At 27.6% G+C, this 11,959-nt stretch overlaps 1 protein-coding gene across 4 annotated transcripts; it reads right to left on the reverse strand.

The window, feature by feature from the left end:
* Positions 1-3,022: 3,022 nt before the first annotated feature.
* On the reverse strand, positions 3,023-10,598 carry LOC132931741 (alpha-(1,6)-fucosyltransferase-like). Of its 4 annotated transcripts, none has more exons than XM_060997705.1 (9): positions 10,436-10,598; positions 8,665-8,889; positions 7,982-8,378; positions 7,729-7,915; positions 7,411-7,648; positions 7,133-7,309; positions 6,917-7,067; positions 6,592-6,852; positions 3,023-6,523 (listed from the first exon to the last, which is right to left on the reverse strand). In XM_060997705.1, exons 2-9 carry the CDS (start codon positions 8,868-8,870, stop codon positions 6,437-6,439), a joined length of 1,704 nt encoding a protein of 567 aa, XP_060853688.1. In that variant the 5' UTR covers positions 8,871-8,889; positions 10,436-10,598; the 3' UTR covers positions 3,023-6,436. The 4 variants fall into 4 exon arrangements, with proteins under 4 accessions (XP_060853688.1, XP_060853689.1, XP_060853687.1 ...); XM_060997706.1 differs by having other exon boundaries at positions 10,432-10,598; XM_060997704.1 differs by lacking the exon at positions 10,436-10,598 and adding an exon at positions 9,842-10,102.
* Positions 10,599-11,959: the final 1,361 nt, after the last annotated feature.

Consider the following 11,959-nt stretch of genomic DNA (forward strand, 5'->3'; position numbering starts at 1 on the left):
ATGAAATCGTTTAAAAAATGTGTTTTGTGATATTACATGCGTACAGAGTGGTCGCATCGTCTTTTTACAGTTAAGTTATACGCGGATCCAAATGTACACCTAATTGGGTCCGAAAAATAACAATTAATTTAGAAAAAAAAATAATTCGCACACTAGCACACAACAATAAAATCGCGATTGCATGATTACCACCTACATGATAGGTTTGGGTGTAACCTACTATATCTATGCTTAGTATAATATCTTTCTAAATTCTAATTTAATATGTACTTATGGTATAGGTATATTAATATTATATGTATTTTACCTCGGGACCGGAGGTAATGATTAACAGAGACGGGCGGAGGCATTCGTACCAAGATGTTAGAGGTGAAATTCTTGGATCGTCTCATCGAGACGAACTGACGCCAAAGCATTTGTCAAGTACGTTCTCTATGATCAGGAACGAAAGTTAGAGATTTGAAGGCGATCAGATACCGCCCTAGTTTTAACTGTAAACGACCCGGTGGGCAGCTTCTGAGAAACCGAAGCTTTTTGATTCCGGGGAAGTATGATTGCAAAGTTGAAGATTAAAGGAATTGATGGATGGACACGATCAGAGTGGAGTTTGTGGCTTAATTTAATTCAACACGGGAAACCTCACCAGGCCCAGACACATGGAAAGATTGACAGATTGAGAGTTTTTTCTTGATTCGGTGGGTGGTGCGATGCATGACCGTTCTTAGTTGGTGTAATTATAATTATAATCTGGATTGTGTAATTCCAGTCAATCGAGATTTAAAATTTGTTTATTTTTATCAGCCCTTAACACATGACTGGCCCCAGTCACTATCAAAATAAATTTTGTAGACCCTTTTTAGAGTGATTTGTTTTATATTTTTTTAATTTGTGCAAGTGTGTACGTGGAAACCTTTTATAGAGACGTAAAAATATATAGATTTCATCTTCAGAGGATGGTTTCTGTTAGAAAATTGGATCAAGTTAATACTTTGAGGGCCTGATGGATCAAAAATATCTATATCTATTTTTAAAAAAAAGATAAAAAAAATCGGGAATTAAAATTATGACCTAATAAACATAAAAATGAAACATACAATTATTTTTCATAAGTTGTTCTTATTTAAAAATATCAAAAGTACAATAAAGTCACATTTTTTTTTATAAACGTATTTTAGGAAGCTTGTTAATCTCAAAAATGTTCAAATTATAACATGACAGTCAATTTAATTTTAGTAGTTAATGTTTGAAAACGTTATAGGTACAAGATTAATTCTCATACTATTTTATTTACTGGAAATAAGAAAAAAAATTAGTATTAAGCCACATAGGATTTTTAAATTTGAATTTTTACATTGGATATTCAAACACATAACAATCTTAGTTATTATTTTGTAATTCAACAAAATATTTGTTGAGACATAACATTTTTTATAATTGTATGTACTATGTATTATTATTTACTATAGACAATGACATTTTCGTAATATTTAGATTAGTTTTATGCTAGTTATAGATACCATATTACCATGCACGATGGCACGATGCATCTATTCATACAACTCTATGGTATTGAATTAAAAGTCATAATAATAACTACCTACTTTTGGTAATAACTAATAATATTTTATAAAATATTATGCTTTTTGGTTTTTTTGCAAAAGCTAATTCAACTTACTTTATTACTACTAGAAAAATAGATTACTATTTACTCATAAAGCAATATATATATTATTAGAAATATAAATATAAGCCAATTCAAAATTGTTACATATTATTTATTATTGAATTCTATTTTAATATATCCATTACAGTGGCTTACTCAATGTCCGTTGATAAGATATTAATGACACTACGATATACTGGCTACCATACAGCAAAGCAACATATTTTTGTTTTGTGTACCTCATCAATGGTGTTTTAGTTATTTTATTCTCACAAAAATCTTCCAAAATTTCAAGCTCAGGTTTATGATTTAGACCTAGTAATAATAAGTTTCTAAAATTGTTCCAATGAAATTTAAATTTGCACTGAATTTGATAAAAAAAACAAATACAAATAAAATGGTATTATTGTAAGCATAGATTTTTTTATATTTTTAATCTACTTATATCAGTGATAACTAATATTTTTTATCTAGAGGCATAAGAAAAAAACGTTTTCATGGCAAGCCATGGGTTTAAAATTTTTCCTAAAACTTAATAGAATATTAGGTAGGTAAAAACATTTTAAACATAATATTTAAACACATTTTTACTATAAATTTTAAATACTTACAGTTAAACATCAAATTGTTTATTATTTGATCCTATTAAAAATTATATGTATTTATTTAATACTTTAGCAGGCAGGTTAATAAAATATTATTTCAGGCTGTAATTGGTTATCACTGAATTTTTGTCATTCTATAGTGTATGGTTTTAACTCAGGTTAAGCTTAACCTACGTTAAGAACCTTAATGTATGATTTAATATTACAATAATTAATACTATAGTTTATACAATGTTTTTGGTCAAAATAAACTCAGTACTCTGTACTATTAGTAGAAAAATACATTTTTAATAATACTTACCTTAATATGAATTAATTATAAAATATTTTTAGAAAGAGAAGTTAACATACCATCTTCATTTAGAATCAGTTTTTTGTATGCAATTGAATTCCAATTTAACATATCTACTAATATGGCATACTCAATGTCGAGGAACACTCAAAACCTACTATACAGCTCTCATTCATTCCTGGTTATTTTTAAATCCAAAATTAAAATGTAAATATTTATTTTGAGTTTTGAGTCTAGTTTCTTCATCAGTTTCCTTAGGGATTCCCTTAGCTTTATTGTAGCTTTCTACGTGGGTAAATATATGTTATACGAGAATACCTAATCTGGTTGTAATAAAATTAAGTATTTTTATTATACAAGATTATACTTGTGATTTGCAACACTGAATTGTAGTAAGCAAACTGAAAATAAGAATACAATAGGGCATTAAAAATAAATGTAAGACATGAAAAAAAACATTAATACGATGTCATACATGTAATATAAACAATTTCTTTATAATAATACATAAAATACTGTTATAGTTTAAAAAAGTAGTATTGATCAGTAAATGTTTATACAATCACAAAAATAATAGAAAGTAAAATCAATTATATCATAATCAATTCTTTTTTGACACAAAATATTATAGTATAAATAATAGTATAAGAGAAATAATTTGTTCGAGAATGATAAAATTAAGAGATCAGATGTATACAAATTTAAATATTCATTAATATTACAAATACTACAGTTTCAGTAAGATCAGAAAATACAATTTTAAATAAATTTATCACATAATGCGATGTATGTTCATATACTGATATTTTAATTATTAAATGGGTAGAAGATAACTTAAAGAAAATAAAGACATATTTATAAAAAATTATTGTAATATTTTAAGCAAAGAATTATCAACCACCCATTTTAGTTACAAATAAAAACACATAAATTATATAAATAAAAAACATCTATATCAATTAATTTTTAGAATATACTAGGAGTATAAAGATAAATTATTATTGAACATTTGAACATGAAACATATGATCATACAGTCAATAATATCAATAATAAGCTTTTTTTTAATTTAAACACAATTTCCTAAAAAAACTGTGTTATAAATGAATATCTTTACCAAAGTTCATATTTTCTCAGTTTCCTAAGTCAGATTGAATTTTTCAAAACAAATAAATATAGTAAACTAAAAATAATGAACTTCGGCTAATATAATATAAAAATAACAGTACGATCTCAAAAAAAAAAAAATATACATGACATGTTCAAAAATCAGAGCTTGTATGTTTGTATTTAAAATATTATGAAATATACTAAAAAACTGTGTTGTCTAAAAGTTGTTATTACAATAATTATTTAAGCAATAATACAATAGAGTAATCTAATTTTTATTTTACCTTTTTTTAGTTTACGGGAAAATTATACAAATTAAATGCACAAAATAATAAAATTGCAATAATTTAAGAACATTCCTTGCCTCAGATTAATATTTTTCTTATTAGTACAAGATTACATAATCTACAATATAGTGTATTTTATTGAATTTTCATTACAGATGTCTGTTTCTTATAATAATTTTTAAATTATGAAATACAGTTTCTTATATTAAGGACGAAAAGTGTTTGGGGACCACAGGTTGAATCATACTTATGTAACAGACATTATTTACCACAAAATGGACAACCCACAAGTAGTAATTGATTGAAAAATAATATCTAAAGCTGTATATTTAAGTAATTTTTATGAACCCGTTAAAAATAACTAACTTTAACATAAAAACCAATCAACTAAGAAAAAATATTAGATTATGGAATTTTTAAAATTTCTTAGTTAGAAGTTAGAGGAAATTAATAATTTTAGTTAGAAGTTACTTTTTTTTTTATAATTTAAATATTTGTTTCTTAAAATGTAAAGTATTATTTTTAATTAATAATTAGGTATTATTTATTTATAGCAATAGCTGTAGTTTAAAACTAGATCTTAATCTTACAAGATATATTAAGATTGATAAGAAATATATATATTTTAACAAAATACTAGATATTAATTATTATTCAGTTGGCACTTGGCAGTTTTATATTTTACCAACATTAGGATTTTTATTATAGCAAAATAACTACAAAAATAATTAGTTATTTTTTGTTTTTAATGCGTTAGATTATATTACTTTAAGTATTTAATTCAACTCGTTAAGTTAGAAAGTTATTATGAATTAAAACCAACTAGTTAAGTCAGATAGTTACTTTCAAAATAATTTTCAACTTAACTTAACTTTCTCATTAGATAGTGATCAGTTTTGATAACACCATATCTTATATATCGTAGATAATAAAATAAAGTATATAAATTGTATTCTACCTGTTCACATTTTTCAAAAACAACACGAGTACTCATGAACTAAAAATATAATCAGGTACTCATAAACAAATCAGAAATGATTCAACAATTGTTTAATAGTTTAATTAAATTATTAAAATACTTTGTCAATAATTAATAATATTATAGCATAATAAATAAAAAATATTAATCGACATTTAATAAAACCATTTGGTAACATTAATTTATGTACTTTTATTGTACTTGCACCAACATACAAACTCTGTTTAAAAACATTGACATTTGGCAAATATTGTTTTTATAATTTAAACATATTATTTCATAAAAAATTGTATAATAAACTATATACAAATACAAAATAATGTAGAAATCAGTAGTTTTTCTAAAATAATACTTGGATAAGATACTTAAGATTAAAAATAAGACAAACAAGCTGCTAATATATTTTAATTTGAAACTTGAGTACCAATAAATTTTGCTTCAAAAAAATATAACATACGTAAAATAAAATAAACAAATCAACAACAAAAGAAAAGAAAAACTATATTAAGTTGTCTCAACATATTGGTCATGGTAAATTGTGTAGGCACTTCAGTGTATGCTACTCTACCATCAATTTAGGGTGATATGTTATTTATAAGGGTTAATGAGTCACTAACAATGATAAATTTTGTCAAAATAGTTTTAATAGATTGGTAACCATCCAGATATTATAGTAAACTATTAAGCACTTTTGTTCTTTACTACAATTGTACTATTGCAATATTGCAATCTGTAAGTCTAAGAACTAATTTTTGCTCAATTTTATCTATTAAGACATTTCTTTAACTAACTCTAAATATTGAATTGTTACACTGAATTCTAAAATATTTTAATAATAATAAATAACGGAACTCAAAACAAATGAGATCAGTATCTATAGAAAAATAGGTTAGTCAAATATTGGATTATAACAAATGGAGTTGAATATCTTCTATGGCTATAAGATAAGTGATTACAAAAAAAAATGTGTTTAATAGTTTTGTGATTGGTTACCTTAGATATAGACTACTAAAATAAATTAACATTTATTTTTATATGAATTCCAAAAATTTGTGGTAATTTATGAAATAAATATTAAATATGTCATGAACTATTTTTCTAACAGTTTGTCAGGGGAAAAATAGCATATGACCATAATAATTTGTTGGTAGATAGCATAACAATACAAGTGCCATTTTAAGTAGCATATAAGGACTAGTTGATACAGTAGAGAGTAAAAAATAATTAATATTTAATACCTATTAAATTAAGAAGTGATCACAGAAAAATTGAAATTAATTTAACTGTAATACAGTTATATAACATTTAGTTTAACTTAATTGCATTAAAAATATTTGTACCTAATTTAATAATTAAAAATGTTTTAACATTTTAAAATTATTCTATAATATGTATATTTTATAGTTATTTATCTGGTAGAATATAATTGTCCAAGCTTTAGGCTATATGAGCACATAACTGTTACCTATTTTTATAAGTCTATATATTATCAGTATTGTAGTTACCTTTTTTGTTCTTGTAATTCGTTAGTACTTAATGTTACATCTGGATAACTGGCGAAAGGCGCGGTTTCAATTTTTGGGGACACCTGAAATGAGAAGTTTATTTAAATATTTAAATAATATTTTTGAACAATTGTTATTATATAGAGCAAACCTTAAATGTAGGATATAAGCCACTTTCTTTTGTTCTTAAATTTGTTCCTTTTGAATAACCATCCCAATGATTACCGGCAACAGCAATCTCATCGCCAACTAGCAAATTCATTTCATGTGGTCCATTTGCCTTATGAGGTAATACGGCTACATGAAGCCTGCGTTTTTGACCACCGTAATAATATATGTCGTCCAAAGATGTATACAGAGTTGATGCATCAGGATGGAGACTGTTCATTATTTCATAGGCTACTCGACATACCTGTAAATTATAGGAATATAATTAAAAATCAATTTAAAAAAAATATCTCTGCTCTGTTCATTACCTGTGATGAAAAAGTACATACTAAGTAGTCACTAAGAGACAAAAAATGTATGTCAGTTATGATACCACTTAGCGATTGATCAGAATAGCGTTTGCTGATTGATGCAGTTTTAGAAATGTCTTCATCACCAACTATTTCATACTCGGGATACCTAGAGTATATAAAAATTAATTATGCAGATAATTATTTACACACACATTTTAGTATTGAACACACTTGCGTTTAGCTTCAGAAAATAACTTTGGTTCATCTGTAGCTAAATAAACTCTTTTTTTATCAACTTTATCAGTTAGTTCTTTATATTTGTAATACTGTTCAACATGGACCATATATTCATCTAGTTTATGGAATGCAGCTTCAGTACCAACTTTGTCAGTTCTTCTAATGTGTACTCTATACAAAAAAATTATGTTCATAATACAGACAATTATAATATATACGTTTATAATAATAATTAACATTGAAATAAATAAATAATTTAAATAAACAATTACCCAACAATTGGTTTTTGGAATTTAACTTTTTTGGCATATTCATCTAGTTTATTACTAGTGGCTGGTTGTGGTCGGAGCATATACTTAAGAAATTGGCCTATCCACCAAACTACAGGATCTCCATGTAATACATTCAATCTTGGGGCTAAGTCTTCAGGTAATGCAAGAGGAAGGAAAGGAGGTCTTGGGTTGATTGAATCAATTATAGGTAGAGTAATAACTTGAGTATTTCGATGACCTAAAATATATGATTAAGATATCTTAAGTTAACAGAAAATTCAATGATACAAATGTATAATAATTATAATTATTAATTACCTGGCCACCGATTAGTTGTTTCTCCATTTGGTAAAAGACACGTATCACTCAATGGTAAGAATACATCTTGCCATCCTCCTTTGGAATACCTCCAACCTTTAGATCTCAAAATTAATGTTCTTTCTGTCGCATATGCAACAATAAAACAATAAACGACATGATGCAGTTGACAACCATATCCACAGCCCTATAAACATGATAAAAATTATTAACTTTCATAAAAAAAAAAAATGACGAACTTAAAATGTCAAACCTTATTTAAATCACAAACTAGTTTTCTTGCTTTGGCACAATCTGAGGGGTTTTGTAGATGTTTTAATCTTTTTTGAACTAAATTACTTAAATTTTCAGATTCCTGTTGTCTCCATACGGCATGACCATCAACATCAGCTAAACTTGTTACATCTTTTAATAAAGATCTGTAGTGTTCACTAATGATATCTTTTATTTTTGAAATGTGTTCTACTTTGACACCATCACCTTCTTTGACTAATGATTGTAATTCAGAGTTAACATAGTACCAAAGTTCTTTAGTATTAGAAAATATACGGCGACGTGAAAGTTCATATTCTTCAGATGGACCATTTAGTCCACCTCCTTTAGAATTTTGGAAATAAGACAAAAGAATTTTCTTATTATCTATTCTTGGACTATAAAAAAAAAAAAAAATTAAAGTTAATTTTTGAAGATAGCATGCTGAATTTGAAAGAAAATAGTTAAACTATAAATAAGTATATTCAATTATATATTGTAAAATATTACTATAATTATTGGCAATAGTTCAAATGAAACTTAAATAAATTTACTAAAATATAGAAAACAAAAATAAAACAGTATCAATATCTCTTATTATATTTAAGGTTTAAAAAATTTTAAACAAATTATGCAAGCACATTCTTTAAAATTTTTGTTTAATATTATGAAAATAGTTATTACTTGTAATTTAAATCCAATACTAAAGCATTGAGCTCAGCGTTGCTTTTATGTAATTTATCAAGTTCTCGAAGAGCTCTGGCCAGTCTTTGAGATGAATCTGAATCGTTTGTATCTTGTTGCCTAACAAGCTTAACAGTCACCAAAAGAAACGCTACCCATGAAAATGCTAAAAACGCCAAAATGCGCAGCCATCCCTGCTGTCTCATGTTTTAATGATTACTGATTCTGCAAAATATACAATAAAAATAAAACTAAGAGTTAAAATGTATTTGTTGATAGTATACAGTAGTAAACATGAAGATGTTTTTAATAAATTAGTTTAATATTATTATCTCTATAATAACAAATTTATAATAATCACTTAAATAAAATGAAAAAAAAGCTTATAGATATTATAACAAACAAACAAATTTTAAACATTCTGTGATGTACTCAATGATTATATTAAACTGGTTAATAATATTTTGGTAAAATGTATGTTATAGATAGTTAGAATAAAAAACAAACATCCACAAATACTATACACCTACTAAATATGTATGCATAAAAGAAATATAGTTATGTAGTGGTAGCTGTAATCAACATTTGCAGAAATTTTAGACAATATGGACATAATATTTCTCAACTTGTGAAAGCTCTTATTAAACTTATTGTAGGTAATATTATTGAATAAAAATAAATAATTTTGATATTATAAAAATATGGATAAAAATACCTACATACTTATTTATAGATGTTAACTAAAACCTAACAGTGGAAGTATTTTAAAAGTTTTGTACAAATATCTAAGCAAGTGTTTATGATTAGGAATTAAGTTTAGAATTTACAAACTATATGAATAGGTATTATAAAAAATAAGAAGGGAGTATACCATCGCCTTACTTTATAAATCAGTCACACTATGGATTTCTGACAAACATCAATAATTTATACCTTCATTTGAATGATATAATTTATTCGAATATTAATCAAAGACATGCTTAATATTATTAATTCATATTCAATTAAGCTAAATATGGAACATGACATACAATGAAAATTTTAAAATATGCACGGTACTTCTATTAACACTGTCTAACGGGTCGTTCGACTACCATCATTCGTGCCCAGACGAACACAAACCTTATGCCAACTCGTTGCCTACGGTCGAGTGAAAAGAAATATCCGTTCATTTTACCTGGACGATCATCACCATGTAGACAAACGGGAGATGTCACGCGACCGTCGTCCGCGGAACTGTTGACAAGTCTTCATCGGAAGACTCGAGCGAAAAATCCGAGAAAACAGAGACTAGGATCGGACAGGATCCTCAACAGTCTCGACGATACACTTATACTTAAATTATAAATCGTTTTTCGCCAGCGGACGACGATCGTACGGCCGGCGTTCAGGTCACTGCAGTTCCAACTAGCCAGTAGCGACTATTTTTTTCATTATGTATTATCTCGGGGGGCGCGCGTGCGTTATCAGTTTCTCGCGTTATCACCCTCACCGAGTGTTGTCGTCGTAGATAATAATAAAGGACTAGGGAAACGGAGCCGACCATCGCCTGACGGCAGGAAAGGCGATGATTGTACATTTATAAAATAATATATTGTCGGCACTGACCGCCCGCGTCTTTTAATTTTTTTATAACCCGACGGGCGACCAGTAATAATACAAATACAAATGTAAAACAATTAAAACTATTGGACTTGTCATTTTGACAAAAAGCTTCATGCCAATCGGTTGCCAATTAATAAAATATATCAATTATCGGGTACGTACCTACCTATATTTACGCGATTATCTTGTCGTCGTCGTTATTCTGTCGCAAAACGAAATTAATTTGATTCTATACGTAGACATATCATTTGTGCAGTCTTGCGGGACGTTAAACGATAATAATAATATTAATATATAATATAACAATATTTGCTGCAGTGCATTGTAATGATGTGTACACGTGTAGTATGAACTACGAAAACGAGTTTAATAATTGACTCGCTAAGGACGTCATCATGGTCGGTCGTCTCTGCGTCGGTTCGTCCATTTAATATACTACATAATATATTATTCATTGGAGCTACAGCCACGATAAACCGCGACCGTAATTGTCGAGGTGGCCGGGCGCGGAGGTAATTATATTATAATATAATAATACTAACAACACACCGTTGAAATCAAACGAAATAAAAACCCCACAAAATAGTACAATGGCACCGGATGCGTTCGTAAAAAACCGTATCGCGATCGTCGAATATATTATAACATCAAAATATGTTTATTGCGTATCTCACGCGTTGATAACTGCCTAGTTCCTACCGACTGGTATAATAGTTCAGCATTGTAATTATAGAGGTTGTGGGTTAAGGGGCACGAGGGGGGGGGGAGAGAGCGAGAATTCGTGAGTATAGGTGAGGTATAAGTTTTTTAAACGCGCGGGGTACTTCAAAACAACGTTTTGTTTCGCTTGTGTTTGGGTATAACTAATAATAAGTAGTGTTATTATCCCGTCGTACTCAAATAATTAAGACGACTTTATAGTAGTCTAGTCACTAGTCACTATCGCTATAGTATTATTATTTATTATTCATATATTTCATTCACATATCATATTATTATTTTTCTTACACCTATAGCTATAGGTTTTTGGGTTTATTGTTCAATAGATTGACAATAACATTATAAATACTTTATCAACCTATAGGTAGTATGGCGATATTATTTTATTTGGCTACTATAATAGGTAGGCACTCAAATATAGAACATAGATATACCATACGTACAGCGATCAAGGGGAAGGGGTTTGATACCTATACCCCTCCCATCCATCGCGGTTATGCCACTGGTATATAGCGGTAACTTATCTATACCGTGCGTGACCGTGCCGTTGTCCTCGAACCAATCTCGTGTATATCTATACGAGAATAATACCAATCATCTATATATTATGTTATAATATTATTAGATGATGCGATTATTTATTGTTCCGTTTGTATTGTTTCTTTTACGAAAAACGGACGTAGGTACCAAAATATGTATTATTAATTATTATTATGTTATTGATGTGAAAACCCGTCGAAACGAATTAAAAGGGAAATCGGTTTTCAAAATAACGATTTCGTCAAATGATAATATATTATACTGAATATTTAAATCGGTGTGTGGTTTTTTCCTGTTTGTAAAATATTCAAATGGGTGTAATGTCGAGATTGCATCAAGGTTATATATAATATATGAATCATATGTGGTTATCATCATAATAATATATCTGTCATAATTAGAGGTCGGAATTATACATTTTTAAAATCCT

The sequence above is a fragment of the Rhopalosiphum padi genome, chromosome 1, assembly GCF_020882245.1.
Source record: "Rhopalosiphum padi isolate XX-2018 chromosome 1, ASM2088224v1, whole genome shotgun sequence".
Taxonomy (NCBI): Eukaryota; Metazoa; Arthropoda; class Insecta; order Hemiptera; family Aphididae; genus Rhopalosiphum; species Rhopalosiphum padi.